Source organism: Orcinus orca, chromosome 14 (genome assembly GCF_937001465.1).
Source record: "Orcinus orca chromosome 14, mOrcOrc1.1, whole genome shotgun sequence".
NCBI classification, from domain to species: domain Eukaryota; kingdom Metazoa; phylum Chordata; class Mammalia; order Artiodactyla; family Delphinidae; genus Orcinus; species Orcinus orca.
Window position 1 is genome coordinate 26,638,757 of NC_064572.1, and position 17,980 is coordinate 26,656,736.

General features: G+C 43.1%; 1 protein-coding gene across 1 annotated transcript in view; it reads left to right on the forward strand.

Annotated features, from left to right (window-relative positions):
• The first annotated feature begins 677 nt into the window (after positions 1-677).
• Positions 678-17,980, forward strand: part of SIRT1 (sirtuin 1) — a 40,738-nt gene continuing 23,435 nt past the window's right edge. The window contains exons 1-4 of the mRNA XM_049697178.1: positions 678-5,136; positions 12,030-12,071; positions 16,059-16,513; positions 17,838-17,954. Of these exons, the coding sequence (XP_049553135.1) occupies positions 16,141-16,513; positions 17,838-17,954 (490 nt within the window). The 5' untranslated portion in view covers positions 678-5,136; positions 12,030-12,071; positions 16,059-16,140. The remainder of the gene's footprint in view (positions 5,137-12,029; positions 12,072-16,058; positions 16,514-17,837; positions 17,955-17,980) is intronic.

Sequence of the window (17,980 nt, forward strand, 5' to 3'; positions counted from 1 at the left end):
AAAGTGATTTTTTAAATGTTTTATAGTCTTTAAAAATTTTTTTATTTTATATTGGAGTATAGTTGATTAACAAATTCAGTTATGCATATACATGTATTTATTCTTTTTAAAATTCTTTTCCCATTTAGGTTGTTACAGAATATTGAGCAGAGTTGCTTGTGCTATACAGTAGGTCCTTGTTAGTTATCTATTTTAAATATAGCAGTATGGTCAATCCCAAACTCCCAATCTATACTCCCCCTACCCTGGTAACCAGAAGTTCGTTCTCTAAGTCTCTGAGTCTGTTTGTGTTTTGTATATAAGTTTTCTTTTTAAAGGGTGGGATTGCTGACAAGATTAGGGTGTGTCGTGCAGGGTCTCAGGTGGTCTCCTAATCTTTTTTTTTTTAATTTTTGGCTGCATTGGGTCTTCATTGCTGCACGCGGGCTTTCTCTAGTTGCGGCGAGCAGTGGCTATTCTTCCATGCAGTGCATGGACTTCTCACTGAGGTGGCTTCTCTTGTTGTGGAGCATGGGCTTTAGGGGCGTGGGCTTCAGTAGTTGTGGCACACGGGCTCAGTAGTTGTGGCACACGGGCTCTAGAGCGCAGGCTCGGTAGTTGTGGCACATGGGTTAGTTGCTCCATGGCATGTGGGGTCTTCCTGGACCAGGGCTCGAACCCATGTCCCCTGCATTGGCAGGCAGATTCTAAACCACTGTGCCACCAGGGAAGTCCCTATAAGTTTGTTTGTACCATTTTATTATATTCCACATATAAACGATATGATAATGATATTTGTCTTTCTCTGTCTGACTTATTTCACTTAGTATGATAATCTCTGGTCCATCCATGTTGCTGCAAATGGCATTATTTCAATCTTTTTTCTTTTTTTTAAATCCTTTTACTTTTTTAAAATTTATTTATTTTATTTTTGGCTGCACGCGGGCTTTTCTCTAGTTGAGGCGAGTGGGGGCTACTCTTCATTGCGGTGCACAGGCTTGTCATTGCAGTGGCTTCTCTTGTTGTGGAGCACAGGCTCTAGGTGTGTGGGCTCACTAGTTGTGGCGCACGGGCTTAATTGCTCTGTGACATGTGGGATCTTCCCAGACCAAGGTTCGAACCTGTGTCCCCTGCATTGGCAGGTGGATTCTTAACCACTGTGCCACCAGGGAAGCCCCTATTTCAATCTTTTTAATGGCTGAGTGATGTTGCATTGTATATATGTACCACTTCTTCTTTATCCATTCCTCTGTCGATGGACATTTAAATTGCATCCATGTCTTGGCTATTGTAAATAGCACTGTAATGAACATTGGGATGTATGTATCTTTTCAAACGATGATTTTCTCTGGATATATGCCCAGGAGTGGGATCACTGGATCATATGGTAGCTCTATTCTTAGTTTTTTAAGGAACCTCCATATTGTCCTCCATTGCGGCTGTACCAATTTACATTCCCACCAACAGTGTAGGAGGCTTCCCTTTTCTCCACACACTCTCCAGCATTTGCTCTTTGTAGACTTTTTGATGGTGGCCATTCTGACTAGTGTGAGGTGATATCTCGTAGTTTTGATTTGCATTTCTCTACTAATTAGCGATATTGAGCATCTTTTCATGTGCCTCTTGGCCATCTGTATGTCTTCTTTCAAGAAATGTCTATTTAGGTCTTCTGATCATTTTTTTTTAAACATCTTTATTGGAGTATAATTGCTTTACAATGGTGTGTTAGTTTCTGCTTTATAACAATGTGAATCAGTTATACATATACATATGTCCCCATAGCTCTTCCCTCTTGCATCTCCCTCCCTCCCACCCTCCCTATCACATTCTGATCATTTTTTGATTGGGTTCTTTTTTTGATATTGAGCCACATGAGCTGTTTGTAAATTTTGGAGATTTTTTTCATTTCAGTTATTTTATTGTAATTCTCTGTTTGTTCTTTAGTTCTTCTAGTTCTTTGTTAAACATTTCTTTTATCTTCTTGATCTGTGCCTCCATTCTTTTTCCAAGAACTTAGATCATCTTTACTATCATTTCTCTGAATTCTTTTTCTGGTAGATTGCCTATCTCTGCTTCACTTAGTTGTTCATCTGGGGTTTTATCTTGTTCCTTCATCTGGGACATATTCCTCTGCCGTCTCATTTTGTCTAACTTTCTGTGATTGCGGTTTCTATTCCACAGGCTGCAGGGTTGTAGTTCTTCTTGCTTTTGCTGTCTGCCTCCTGGATGAGGCTGTCTAAGAGGCTTGAGCAGGCTTCCTGGTGGGAGGCACTGCTTCCTGCCCACTGGTGGGTGTTGCTGGGTCTTGTCCCTCTGGTGGGAGGGGCCATGTCAAGGGGTGTGTTTAGTGGACAGTTGTGTTCTCAGGAAGACTCTAAGCAGCCCGCCTGCTGAGGGTGGGGCTGTGTTCCTGCCCTATCACCTGATGCATCCCAGCACTGGAGCCCATAGGCTGTTAGGTGGGGCCAGCTCCTGGCAAGAAAAGGGTGGCCTCCAGGAGAGTTCAGGCCAATGAGTACTCCCCAGAACTACAGCTGCCAGTGTCCTTTTTTTTTTAATTTAATTTTTTTTGTCCTTTTTTTTTGAATTTTATTTTATTTATTTTTTTATACAGCAGGTTCTTATTAGTTATTTATTTTATACATATTAGTGTATACATGTCAATCCCAATCGCCCAATTCACACACACCCCCACCAACCCTCCCACCACCACTTTCCCCGCTTGGTGTCCATACGTTTGTTCTCTACATCTGTGTCTCTATTTCTGCCTTGCAAACTGGTTCATCTGTACCATTTTTCTAGATTCCACATATATACGTTAATATACGATATTTGTTCTTGTCTTTCTGACTTACCTCACTCTGTATGACAGTCCCTAGGTCCATCCACATCTCTGCAAATGACCCAACTTCTTTCCTTTTTATGGCTGAGTAATATTCCATTGTATATATGTACCACATCTTTATCCATTCGTCTGTCAATGAGCATTTAGGTTGCTTCCATGACCTGGCTATTGTAAAGAGTGCTGCAGTGAACATTGCGGTGCATGTGTCTTTTTGAATTATGGTTTTCTCTGGGTATATGCCCAGTAGTGAGATTGCTGGGTCATACGGTAATTCTATTTTTAGTTTTTTAAGGAACCTCCATACCATTCTCCATAGTGGCTATATCAATTTATATTCCCACCAATGGTGCAAGAGGGTTCCCTTTTCTCCACACCCTCTCCAGCATTTGTCGTTTGTAGATTTTCTGATGAAGCCCATTCTAACTGGCATGAGGTGATACCTCTTTGTAGTTTTGTTTGCATTTCTCTAATGATTAGTGATGTTGAGTAGCTTTTCATGTGCCTCTTGGCCATCTGTATGTCTTCTTTGGAGAAATGTCTATTTAGGTCTTCTACCCATTTTTGGATTGGGTTTTTTGTTTTTTTAATATTGAGCTGCATGAGCTGTTTATATATTTTGGAGATTAGTCCTTTGTCCATTGATTTGTTTGCAAATATTTTCTCCCATTCTGAGGGTTGTCTTTTCATCTTGTTTATAGTTTCCTATACTGTGCAAAAGCTTTTAAGTTTCATTAGGTCCCATTTGTTTATTTTCATTTTTATTTCCATTTCTCTAGGAAGTGAGTCAAAAAAGATCTTGCTGTGATTTAAGTCAAAGAGTGTTCTTCCTATGTTTTCCTCTAAGAGTTTTATAGTGTCCAGGCTTACATTTAGGTCTTTAATCCATTTTGAGTTTATTTTTGTGTATGGTGTTGGGGAATGTTCTAATTTAATTCTTTTTTTTTTTTTTGCGGTACGCGGGCCTCTCCCGTTGTGGAGCACAGGTTCCGGATGTGCAGACTCAGCGGCATGGCTCACAGGCCTAGCCGCTCCGCGGCATGTGGGATCTTCCCGGACCGGGTCACAAACCCACATCCCCTGCATCGGCAGGCGGACTCTCAACAACTGCGCCACCAGGGAAACCCTAATTCTTTTACATGTGGCTGTCCAGTTTTCCCAGCACCACTTATTGAAGAGGCTGTCTTTTCTCCATTGTATATTCTTGCCTCCTTTATCAAAGATAAGTTGATCATATGTGTGTGGGTTTATCTCTGGGCTTTCTATCCTCTTCCATTGATCTATATTTCTGTTTTTGTGCCAGTACCATATTGTCTTGATTACTGTAGCTTTGTAGTATAGTCTGAAGTCAGGGAGTCTGATTCCTTCAGCTCTGCTTCTTTCCCTCAAGATTGCTTTGGCTATTCCGGGTCTTTTGTGTCTCCATACAGATTTTAAGATTTGTTTTTGTTCTAGTTCTGTGAAAAATGCCATTGGTAATTTGATGGGATTGCATTGAATCTATAGATTGCTTTGGGTAGTATAGTCATTTTCATAATATTGATTCTTCCAATCCAAGAACATGGTATATCTCTCCATCTGTTTGTGTCATCTTTGATTTCTTTCATCAGTGTCTTATAGTTTTCTGAGTACAGGTCTTTTATCTCCTTAGGTAGGTTTGTTCCTAGGTATTTTATTCTTTTTGTTGCAGTGGTGAATGGGATTGTTTCCTTAATTTCTCTTTCTGACCTTTTGTTGTTAGTGTATAGGTATGCAAGAGATTTCTGTGCATTAGTTTTGTATCCTGCAACTTTACCAAATTCATTGATTAGCTCTAGAAGTTTTCTGGTGGCATCTTTAGGATTATCTATGTATAGTGTCATGTCATCTGCAAATGGTGCCAGTTTTACTTCTTCTTTTCCAATTTGTATTCCTTTTATTTCTTTTTCTTCTCTGATTGCCCTGGCTAGGACTTCCAAAACTATGTTAAATAATTATGGCGGGAGCGGACATCCTTGTCTTGTTCCTGATCTTAGAGGAAACGCTTTCAGTTTTTCACCATTGAGAATGATGTTTACTGTAGGTTTGTTGTATATGGCCTTTATTATGTTGAGGTAGGTTCCCTCTATGCCCACTTTCTGGAGAGTTTTTATCATAAATGGGTGTTGAATTTTGTCAAAAGCTTTTTCTGCATCTATTGAGATGACCATATGGTTCTTATTCTTCAATTTGTTAATATGGTGTATTACATTGATTGATTTGTTGCCAGTGTCTTTGTCCCCACAGTGAGCTACAGCTGCCCCCAGCCTCCGCAGGAGACCCTCCAATACTAACAGGTAAGTCTGGCCCAGTCTCTTATGAGGTCATTGCTTTTTTCCCTGGGTTCTGGTGCACACGAAACCTTGTGTGCGCCCTTCAAGAGTGGAGTTTCTGTTTCCCCCAGTCCTGTGGAATTCCTGCGATCAAACCTCTTTGGTCTTTAAAGTCAAATTCTCTGGTGGCTCCTCCTCCCTTTGCGAGACCCTCAGGCTGGGGAGCCTGACGTGGGGCTCAGAACTTTCACTCCTATGGGAGAACTTCTGTGGTATAATTATTTTCCAGTTTGTGGGTCACCCACCCAGCAGGTATGGGATTTGATTTGTGATTGCACCCGTCCTACCATCTTGTTGTGGCTTCTTCTTTGTCTTTAGATATAGGGTATCTTTTTTGGTAGGTTCCCGTGTTTTTTTTGTCAATGGTTCAGTGGTTAGTTGTGATTTTGGTATTTTTGTGAGAGAATGTGAGCTCACGTACTTATACTCTGTCATCTTGTTTCTGTCTCCCTTAATGCCTTTATTTATTTATTTATTTTTTGCGGTACACAGGCCTCTCACTGCTGTGGCCTCTCCTGTTGCGGAGCACAGGCTCTGGACATGCAGGCTCAGCTGCCATGGCTCACAGGCCCAGCCGCTCTGCGGCATGTGGGATCCTCCCAGACAGGGGCATGAACCCGCCCTGCATTGGCAGGCGGACTCTCAACCACTGTGCCACCAGGGAAGCCCTCCCTTAATGCCTTTTAAAGTTTACCTGTAGGGACTTCCCTGGTGGTTCAGTGGTTAAGTATCCGCCTGCCAATGCAGGGGACACAGTTTCGATCCCTGGTCTGGGAAGCTCCCACGGGCCACAGAGCAGCTAAGCCCGTGCACCACAACTACTGAGCCTGTGCCCTAGAGCCCATGTGCTGTAACTACTGAAGCCCACATGCCTAGAGCCTGTGCTCCACAAGAGAAGCCACCACAGTGAGAAGCCCGCACACCACAACAAAGAGTAGCCCCCACTTGCCGCAACTAGAGAGGGCCCACACACAGCAATGAAGACCCAATGCAGCCAAAAAAATAAAATTAAATTAAATAAAAATAAAATAAAATAAAGTTTACCTGTAATAGATTTTCAGTTGGTAGATGATGATTCAGTTTCCCACATGTTGTTTTGACATGATTCTGTGGTTTAGAATGTTTCAGATACATATATCTAGGGTTCCAAAGAGAGATTTGGACCATTGAGAGATTTTTTTGTCAAATCATTAGCATATTCCAGATGGTAATTGGAGCTACTGAAATGGATTCTAAAGTGATTATTGATAGCTATGTATTTATTGCCATTTTGTTTCTTGTTTTCTGGTCGTTTTTATAGCTCTTCTCTGTTCTTTTCTTGTTCTCTTGGTTTTGTTTCCTGTGGTTTGATGATTTTCTTTTTTTTTTTTTTTGCGGTACGCGGGCCTCTCACTGTTGTGGCCTCTCCCGTTGCGGAGCACAGGCTCCGGACGCGCAGGCTCAGCGGCCATGGCTCACGGGCCCAGCCGCTCCGAGGCACATGGGATCTTCCCGGACCGGGGCACGAACCTGCGTCCCCTGCATTGGCAGGCGGACTCTCAACCACTGCGCCACCAGGGAAGCCCTTTCTTTTTTTTTTAATTTATTTATTTTTAATTTTGGCTGCATTGGGTCTTCATTGCTGCACGCATGCTTTCTCTAGCTGTGGCGAGCGGGGGCTACTCTTCATTGCAGTGCACAGGCTTCTCATTGCAGTGGCTTCTCTTGTTGCAGAGCACAGGCTCTAGGCAGGCGGGCTTCAGTAATTGTGGCACGTGGGCTTCAGTAATTGTGTCTCACGGGCTTTAGAGCGCAGGCTCAGTAGTTGTGGCGCACGGGCTTAGTTGCTCCACAGCATGTGGGATCTTCCCCGACCAGGGCTCAAACCCATGTCCCCTGCATTGGCAGGCGGATTGTTAACCACTGCACCACCAGGGAAGCCCTGATGATTTTCTATAGTAGTATGCTTGTGATCCTTTCACTCTAGTTTTTGTGTATCTATTGTAGGTTTTGTTTTGTTTTGTTTTTTGGCCACACCATGTGGCTTGTGGGATCTTAGTTCCCTGACCAGGGATTGAACCCAGGCCCTTGGCATCGAAAGCGCAGAGTCCTAACCATGGACCACCAGGGAAGTCCCCCTATTGCAGATTTTTCATTTGTTGTTACCATGAGGTTCATATATGTTGACCTATAACCATATCTATTACTTGTTTTAAACTGGTAGTCACTTAAGTTCAAACACATTCTTAAAAAATCTATATTTTTTACTCCCCTGCCCCATGTTTTGTGTTTTTGATGTCATATTTTACATCTTCATGTTTATCCCTTAACTGTTTGTTGTAGTTACAGTTGATTTTACAATTTTTTTTTGTTTTAATCTTGGTATTAGCTTATTTAAGTGGTTGATCCTCAGCCTGTATTATATATTTGCCTTTACTATTGGGATTTTTCCTTTCCAATAGATTCTTACTCCTTGTTGAAGACTTTTCTTTTCCACTTAGAGAAGACTGTTTAACATTTCTTTTAGGGTCGGTTTAGTATTCGTGAACTCTTTTTTTTTTTTTGCGGTACGTGGGCCTCTCACTGTTGTGGCCTCTCCTGTTGTGGAGCACAGGCTCCGAACGCGCAGGCTCAGTGGCCATGGCTCACGGGCCCAGCCGCTCCGCAGCATGTGGGATCTTCCCGGACCGGGGCACGAATCCGTGTCCCCTGCATCGGCAGGTGGACTCTCAACCACTGCGCCACCAGGGAAGCCCTCGTGAACTCTTTTAATTTTTGCTTTTCAGGTAAGTTGTTTATCTCTCCTTCAATTGTAAATGATAATCTTGCTGGATAAGGTTGTAGGTTTTTCCCTTCCAGCACTTTAAATAAAATCATGCCACTCTCTTCTGGCCTGCAAAGTTTCTGCAGAGGAATCAGCTGATAGCCTAATGGGGGTTCCCTTGTACATGACTCTTTGTTCTTCTCTTGCTGCCTTTAGAATTCTCTCTTTCTCCTTCTTTTTTGCCATTTTTAATTATTATATGTTTTGGATATCTGTTTCCTTCTTTAATTTTGGGAAGTTTTCAGCCATAATTTCATCAAACACATTTTCAACCCCTTTCTCTCTTCTGCTTCTGGGAACCCTATAATGAGAATGTTGATATGTTTGATGTTGTTCTACAGGTCCCTTTAACCAGTCTCATTTTTAAAATTTGTTTTTCTTTTTGCTGTTCTGATTGGGTGATTTCCATCATAAGTTGCCTTGCATTTATGCATTTATGCATTCTTCTTTATCACCTACTCAGCTGTAAATTCCTTCTCTTGTGTTTTTCATTTCAGTTATTGTATTCTTCAGTTCTTTTTTAAAATATTTATTTGTTTGTTTATTTATTTATTTACTTACTTATTTTTGGCTGCATTGGGGCTTAGTTGTGTATAAGGATCTTTCATTGTGGCACATGGGTTTCTCTCTCATTGTGGCGTACAGGCTCCAGAGTGCATGGGCTCAGTAGTTGCGGCACACGGGCTCTCTAGTTGTGGTGTGCAGGCTCAGTAGTTGCAGCGTGTGGGCTTAGTTGCCTCATGGCACATGGGATCTTAGTTCCCCAACCAGGGATTGAACCTGCATCCCCTTGGAAGGCAGATTCTTAACCACTGGGCCACCAGGTAAGTCCCCCTGTATTCTTCAGTTCTGACTGATTTTTTTTTCTAGTTCCTTGTTAAAATTCTCACTGTGTTCATCTACTCTTTTCCCATTGTGTTAGCATTCTTATTACTAATGCTTTGAATGCTTTATCTGGTAAATTGTTTACCTCTGTTTCATTAGTTGTTTGTTCAGGGTTTTTCTCTTGTTCTTTCATTTGAAACAAATTCTCCTGTCTTCTCATTTTGCTTGACTTTCTCTGTCCCTATGAAATTAGGTGAAACATTTACTTATCCAGGTCTTAAAGGAGTGTCCTTGTGTGAGAGCATCCCTATACAGTTTGCATGTGCCCAGTGGCCTTGGTGGGAGAGCTGTATCTGACATCAGTGTGAGTCACATCTTCCTCCACAGTGTCCTGGCAGCTATCATCTTGGTGGGAGGTGGGTTTAGAGATGGAGGGGCTAGAGCCAGGGCAAGGTGTGAGCTGGGGCTCTTCCTCTGCTCAGTGGCCAGCACCAGCCTACTGGGGGTGGGGGCAGGTCTCAAGTTGTTGGAGCAAAAGCCCTGAGGGTTGGGTCCATGTTTGTTTTTTCCCCTCTAAATGTGTGCTCTCCACCCTCCCAGCATTGGTACCCTCACCCCAGAGGGGAGCAGTGCTGGAGCAAGAGGGACTGAGCAGGTGCTTGGTTTGGGTTGTGGCATGAGCTAGAGTGGTCCTGGCACCAGTCAGAGTTCCAGACCACTCCCTAACTGCTGCCACCCCAAGTGCCAGCAATGTCTGTCCTCACCTGGCTCAGTTGCTGTTTGGGCCTGAATCAGCTCTGTCCCCTACCACTGCATACTCTCCTTGCCTGTGACAGTCCTTGTCCTAAAGTGGAGCTGCATCATGGAACCAGTGGGGCTGGAGCTGGTGCTTGACTCAGCCTGGGTCATGCACTGTCGGTCGCAGAAAACAGGCCAGTGTCCCAGGCAGTTCCATTCTGTTTCCTCTGCCTTGTTTCAAGAGTAAACAAGTGTGTGCACACTGTTCACAAGCAGAGTCTAGGTTTCTTACAGTCCTGCTATAGTCCCACTGGTTTTCTAACCAGCTAAGGGGACTCATCCTTCCAGTGTCGTACCCCAGGGTGGGGTGCCCAGTATTTGGTTTGAACTGCTCACTCTCTGGGGAGGATCTCTGAGTATACATAATCCCCCTCCTCTTCTATGTCCCTTCCCAGGCATGCAGGCCCCAACCTGATTGCTTCTTTTTCCCTCCTCTCCAATTCCATGTGGATCTTCCTTACAGCCTTGGTTTTACAGGAATCTTTCTGTCTGTCTCCAGTTTGATTTTAGTGAGAATTGCTCCACATGCAGATTTTTAAAAAATATTTATTTATTTACTTATTTTGGCTGTGCCAGGTCTTAGTTGCTGCATGTGGGATCTTTGTTGTGGCATGCAGGATCTTTAGTTGCGGCATGAGGACTTCTTAGTTGTGGCATGCGGACTCAGTTGTGGCATGCATGCAGGATCCAGTTCCCCCCAGGGAACCAGGGATTGAACCAGGGATCAAACCCGGGCCCCCTGCATTCGGAGCGTGGAGTCTCACGCACTGGACCATCAGGGAAGTCCCTAGATGTATTTTTGATGTATTTGCAGAGGGAGGTGAACTCCAAGTCCTCCTACTCTGCCATGTTTATCTCCTCCTGGACTATATTTCAATGCTGATCATTGTCTGTTTGCCCTCAGTTCCATTCTGTCACCCTGAATGATACAATTTCCCAGGCTTCCTTGTGTATAGCCACATGACTGTAGGCCAGAGTTTCTCAACTGTGCACTTGACATTTTGGCTGGGTAATTCTTTGTTGTGAGGGGTTGTCCTCTTCACTGTAGAATGTTTAACAGTATCACTGGCCTCTATCTGCTGAATGTCAGTAGTACATCCTCCCTCTGAGCTGTGACAACCAAAAATGTCTCCAGATTGCCAAATATCCCCTGGAGGAAAGGGGGTCAAAATCACTCCAGTTGAGAACCATTGGTCTCGATCTTTATACTGCTGGTGGAAGGCAGGCTACATTACCAAACTGTCTGTTTGATTTGGTTTGGAAGTCCCACACAGCTTCCCTAATGGTGTTTGATAAGGTACAGAATACTAAATTCTGTAGGGACGTATAACACTTATAACCTAATAAAAAAGACAAAAGAACACGTGAAGCTGTGAAAGAATAACATCTGCTAAACTTGTGGTTATACGTAGGAAATTTAAAAAGAAGCAATGTAAGACAGGAAAGTCAGCCAATGGCTCAGGCCTCACAGGGTGGGAAGGGCTTTTTGAGGCCACCAGAACCCAGAGCCTAGCCCTCAGGTTGTAGTTTCAAAAAATGATTACTCTTTTGCTTTTAAATTATATTTTTTAAAAGTGTTCATTTTAATACATATTATGGCAAGAAACATTTTTTGAGGTGTCTTCAACCCTGCCAATAATTCCCACCCACTTCATCATGGATGTTAAAACGTTAGCATTTTGATATGTAACTTTCCATACTTCTTCCAAGCCTCTACAACCATATTTGTATATAGGTTTCTATATAGGTATATAGGGGTTTTAAAATAATAAAAAGGTATATTTATTAAATAATAAAAAAGGATCATAATATACACATTTTTGTGCAACTTACTTTTGTCACTCCCAGTGTATCATATAAACAGTCCTCAAGAACAACAGTTATAGATCTTTTTAATGGTTGCATAATATGCCATAGTATGTATACATCATAATTTGATCAACAGATTTTCTGTTGAAGACATTGGGATTGTTTCTGGACTTTTTTCCCAACAACATTAATGCCATAATAAACATTCTTGTGTTCATAGCCTTACATATTCACACTTTTATTTCTTTAAGCTAAGTGAGATTTTGAATTGAAATGTATAGGTATATGTATGGTATTTATAATTTTAATAAATATTTCCAGATTACTTTCCAACACTATGAGAATAATGTATTATAGTATCAGTTCCCCCATATCCTGGTAAGCAATAGATGGTAAAAATAAAATTTGTTTTGTTTTTGTGTGAGGAGTGAAAAATGGAACCTCATTGTTTTACTTGCATATTACTGTCTACAAATAGATTTGAACATATTTACAATTTTTATATAGTAAAATATATCTATTTTAAATGTTTCCTGTCTCAGTTAAAAAGGTTTTTCTTGATGCAAAGTTATATAATATTCTAAAATGTCTTATAATATTTTTATTGTATTTTTTCCTTTAGATCTTCGGTCCACCTGGAATTTATTTTTGTATCTAGTGTAAGGTAGGAATCTGTATTTGTATTTTTTCACAGTAATAATCATTCTGCCAATATCATTTTAGTACAAAAAGAGTTGATACTAACTCCCCTACTAATTGTAGTCATGTGAGACATATCAAGGGTATAAGGCCAATTTATTTGTTTATTTAAATAGAATTGTGAAGTCAGCCAGAATATTAACGTTGGCTCTTTGAACATTTTCTCCCAAGTGGAAAATTCCATATGGGAAACCAAATTACTGTTGAAGTCTGCTTAGAAAGCTGAGGACTAGGGGAGTTCCCTGGTGGCCTAGTGGTTAGGATTCTGCGCTTTCACTGCCATGGCCTGGGTTCAATCCCTGGTTGGGGAAGTGAGATCCCACAAGCTGTGTGGCTTGGCCAAAAAATTAAAATAAAAAACAAAACAAAACAAAAAAAGAGAAAGCTGAGGACTAGAAAACAAGTTAAAAATCTTAGTGACTAGTGTCTGACGTCTATGACAGTCTTTGGTATAATACAAAATATTTTGTTTTTGTCCCCTGTTCCAAACACAGAACTCCTAACACCCTTGTAGTTTCCTGAGTGATAGGAGCATCATTTATTATTCATAAGAAGGCCCTTCCAGCACTCCTGAGTTTATGCTAATTAGGTAGCTTAAGGTAGGCCTTAGGGTGGGACCCCCAAGATAGCTTTGAGATGGGCAGGTCACCAGAAAGACCAAGTGATTAGAGGATGGGAACTTTTCAGCTCTACTCCTGACCTCCAGAGTGAGAGGCAGGGTGTGCTAGAGATTAAGTTCTATAAAAACTCTTGAACAAAGAGATTCAGAGAGCTTCCAAGCTGGTGAACACAATGAAGTGCTGGGAGGGTAGGCACCCCAACTCCATGTGAAAGAAGCCCCTTTGCTCAGGACCTTTGTGGACTTTGCCTTTGTACCTCTTCATCTGGCCGTTCATGTGTATCCTTTGTAAGGATACAAAAGTTACCTTTACTTTGTAATTATAAGTGATGTGTCTTATTGAGTTTATTGAGTTCTGCGAGCCACTCTAGGAAATTATGGAACTTTAGGAGAGTGTCATGGGAACTCCCAATTCATAGCCAGTTGGTCAGAAGTCCAGGAGGTCTAGGACTTGTGACTGGCATCTGAAGTGGGGGCAGTCCTGTGAGACTAAGACCTTGAGCTGTGGGGTGTTCACCAACTCCCAGTATTCAGTGTCAAAAATGAGTTGAAGTGTTGAACACCCAGTTATTGTCTGGAGAATCAGAGATTTGGTTGTTGGTGTTGGAAGACACCTCACAGCCCAATGCACCAATGTTCATCCTGTCAACCAAGGTACCAGAAATCTCATATTGTATGTTTCACTAACTTTCTCATGTGAACTGTGCTGGCTACAAACCAAATTTCCTTGCCTTGCCTTTTTTTTTTTTTTAATTTTTTTTAAGCATCCATGCTTCCCATCACGCTTCATTAAATAATTGTTTTCCTATGTGCCAAGATTCCTTTATGTTCTTCATTTATTCTTTCATTCAATAAATATATGTGATAAATATATGTGCCAGTTCTCTACTAGACAGCTGACAATACAGAGGTGAACCAGATGAACAAAATTCCTGCTATAGTTGGGGGAGACAGTCAATAAAACACACAGAGAAAAATAACAAATGAAATAGGGAATGTGCTCTCTAATCATTAGAGTCTAATGTACTGAATAAGGAGTAGAGAGGACTTGTTCTAGGGAAGGAGGCACAGGCAGAAAAGTATGACAAATACGTGGCAGGCACATATGTATTTTAAGTGCTTCCAGAGTTATTTTGCACGTATAGAAGCAAATACATACATTTGGTCTCCTTTCCACACACCCCCTTTTATTTTTTCACAAATAGCACTATACTGTACACACTGTTCTACATTTTGCACTATGCAACTTGGAGATCATTCCATATGAGAACTTGAAGAGCTTCCTCATTTTTAAAAAGTGGCTTTGTAATATGAAAAGCTCAATTTAGAGAATAGTAATGCTAAAAATATTTACAAGAAGGTCAACACCAGATTAACAGGAGTTTGAAAAACTGAATGTGAATTTGCCAGGGTTAGGGGCTAAGAATGACCTGAATTTCACGCAAGTAGTTTTCAACTACTGGTAAGGCCATAACTCTAGTTAGGAGGGTTCATTTTGTTTTGGAATACAATTTCTGTCTCTCATTTATCCTACCGGCCATGTGTGCCCCATCTGACCTTTCAGTACAGGAGTAATCACAGTGATCACACAGCATTTAATAAACACCATCAAGTGTCTTTTATGCACAACATATATAAATGAATGAATGAAATAATAGGATGTCCATAAGCTTACAAATGTCGTTTTCAAAAAATCTGGGACTTCTCTTTCTATTTTGATAGGATACTGACTCTCATTTTATATATTACATCCTACCAACATAGCTGAGAATCAATTTATGAAATATTTTGTGAGATAAGATAGATGAAGTAGGGAGGAAACAGGGCCAAGTATGTCAGCCAGGAAGGGTGAGGTGCCTATGTAGTTAGGAACTGGGAAGAGTGTAGGAGCGAAGAAAAGACAACAGGATTTGCTGACTGATTCAGTAGAGGGCATCAATCTGAATGAACACTTCAATGATTTCAAGGCTTCTAGGATGAAGGAGATCATCACTTTCAGAAATGAAGCAACCAGTTGTAAGGAGAGATTCTCAGTTTAATTTGAGGTACAAAGACTTTTGGCTTTAGATGGGACCCCAGAGTTACATTTTCAAAATTAGAACTTTTTTTTTTTAAGTAAGAAACACCGTAAGTTGGTTTCTTAAGTTCAAACAGTAATTGCCATGGTATAGGCAGAACCCACTTTAAGCTTAAGGACTGATATACTATAAACTCACAGAGGTCCCTTAAGTGGATAGAAGTGCCATGTCCAGAGGCAGAGATGCCTGCCAAGTTTGGCTCTGGATCTGCCATGTATTATATGAGTCCTTACTTAAGGCTAGATGTGGAGTGACAGAGTCCTGGAAATTTCAGGAAAAGTGGAAAGTAGAGGGCCTTCAAGTAGGAAAGTAATATTTTTTAGCTATTATGTACCCCTCACTTTACATCTGGCTATCTTATTTCTCATCACAACCCTACAAAATAGGTATTAGCATTTTAGAGATGAGGACATTGGGTTTAGAAAAGCTAAATAAAGTGCTCACGCTAGAAGGGAAGGACCTCAAATTCTAACCCAAATCCAGATGTTTATAGGGGCCAAGTCATGCTCAGTCCAGTTCTCCTCATAACGCCCCACTTTACCCTGTATACTAATTTCATGAAGCCCAGAGAAGGTAAATCCCACATTTGGAGCCAAGCTGGGGCCAGAAAGCAAATAGGCTGATCACCCTCCCACCCCCGTCAAAGGTCCTTCCAGAGCTGACACACGCCTTTCAGGATATGACAACCTACACCACCCTACAAGGGATGGAGAGAGGGAGAAAAAGCAACCGGCTCAGGAGAGAAGCAAAGAGAAAAAAGGAGGCAAAGAGGAGTTGTCAGAATGGGGTGAGGAGGTTGAAGAGTTAACTGTGTCCTTTTGCGTCTACTGATAACCGTAACAAAGAGACCGACTACCTAGCGTATTTCAGGAAGCTGAGCCTTGGCCAGCTTCATTCCTGATCGCCTTTCAGGAACTAAGTTTTAACCCTTAGCGTAAATCCAGAAAAGACAAAGTAAGGCGAGGAAGGTGTGCACTTCAGGCAAAAGCGGAAACTCGCAGTACGAACCAAAACTTGACCCAACCAGGCAGCAGTGATTTGACGACAGTTTGAAAGACAAGTTTGGCTGCAAGACTCGCCTGCCGCCGAGGGGTGGGGCCGCAGCAGCCCCGGCCGCGTTTCCTCCAGGCCCACACCGCCTCCGCCTGCCACGTGACCCGCCGTGTTGTGGTCCGGCCCGCGTGGGTGGCGGGAGCGGCGGGAGGGCGGGGGCGAAAAGGGGCGGGTCACGTGACGGGGTTTAAATCTCCCGCAGCCGGAGCCGCGGGGGCGCCAGTGCCGCGAGTCGAGCGGGAGGAGAGGAGGCGAGGGAGGAGGGCCAGAGAGGCAGTTGAAAGATGGCGGACGAGGCGGCGCTCGCCTTTCAGCCCGGCGGCTCCCCCTCGGCAGTGACGGCTGAGAGGGAGGCCCCGTCGCCTCCTACCGGGGAGCCGCTCCGCAAGAGGCCGCGGAGAGACGGCCCCGGCGTCGGGCGGAGCCCGGGCGAGCCCGGCGGGGCGGCCCCCGAGCGTGAGCTGCCGGCGGCGGCCGGCGGCTGCCCGGCGGCGGCGCTGCGGCGGGAGGCCCAGGCGGCGGCGGCCGGAGACGGAGACAATGGGCCGGGCTTACAGGGCCTATCCCGGGAGGCGCCGCCGGCCGACGACTTCTACGACGACGACGACGACGAGGGCGAGGAGGAGGAAGAGGCGGCGGCGGCTATTGGGTACCGAGGTGCGCAGGGCGCGGGCGGGCCGGGACTGCGCATCCCCCCCCCTCCTCCCGGGGCCCCTCCTGGGGTGGGGGAGTGTCGGGCGGGCTGGAGGCTCGGGGCTGGCTCTGCGGCGTCCCCCTCTCCACTAGGGCCCTTCTTAGCTGCGCGCCTCCGGGGCTGCGGGCCCGGCTGCCGGAGCGGCCCGGGGACTCACTCCCTCCCTCGCTCTCTCCCCTCCCTCCTCCCTCGGCCGGCGGCCCGCCCCAGTGGCCTCGCGCTTTGCGCAGCCGCGGGGCGAGCTAGCCTCGCAGCTGGTTTAAAAAAAAAGTTTCTCTCCCCTCCTACTCTTTTAACGTATTGCTTTTGTTAAATGTCTTGCTTCTCCGCCCACCCCCCAGCCCCGCACACTTAAACATGAAACTTTTTGACTGTCCCTTGCACCAACCTTTTGCAGTTGCCTTTGCAAACTGACACCTGTGCAATTTGTGTGTGTGTGGTTTTTTTTTTTTGGAGGGCCTTTATTTTTAAACTTGTTTTAAATTTTAAAGAGTGTAGTTGCTTCTAAAGACGTTACCCCTCTGTGGTGCATAGGAGAGTAATAGTAGTTTTAGAGTACTTTGAGTAGTATTTTTTCTCTAATCGTGTTCTTAGATTAAATATCTTCTTGTGTGTGTATATGTAACCCTGAAACACGAATTGACATTTTTCTGGCATAGTAAAGCAGATGTGATAGTTGTATATGTCTTGTCATCCTTGAGTGTTTCAGAGTTTCTATCCGGATAGATGTGCGTCTTTATTAATATTTGTATCAAGAAATCCAGTCAGTGGGCCATTTGATCATATCAAAAGGCAACAACGTGTGCATTAGGGATTGGATTAGAGAAACAACCCCTGTTTTCAAGATACATAGTTTAATAAGGGAAACGAATAATGCAAAGGTATTTTTGTATGTTTAGTGTTATATGAGAGAAGTGCAAGTTGCCATGGTAATATTAGCACGACTTTTTTGGGTAAATTTTTATTTGATAAGTTTTATGAACTATTATTTGTGATCGATAAATTCAGTCTAACTAGGTTACTACTTTTTGTGTTTTGATTAAGTAGACATAATTTTTTTCTAGATTTTGATGAACTGAAACTTAGATTCCGAGCAGAATCCCTAAAGATGAGGATATACTGTTCCTGTGAATGGTGCAGATTGATCCAGTAGGCATTCTTTACACAGGCACTATGAATGTTAAGTGTTTTATTCATTGAAAATTGTTGCATCATAATTATAGATCTTCATAATTTTAGATGCAGATTGTTTCAGAAACCTTGAGTTACTTTTGGTTTCTTTTGCAGATAACCTTCTGTTTGGTGATGAAATCATCACCAACGGTTTCCATTCGTGTGAAAGTGATGAGGATGATAGAGCCTCACATGCGAGTTCTAGTGACTGGACTCCAAGACCACGGATAGGTATGGTTTCACAGTTTAAGAGCTAT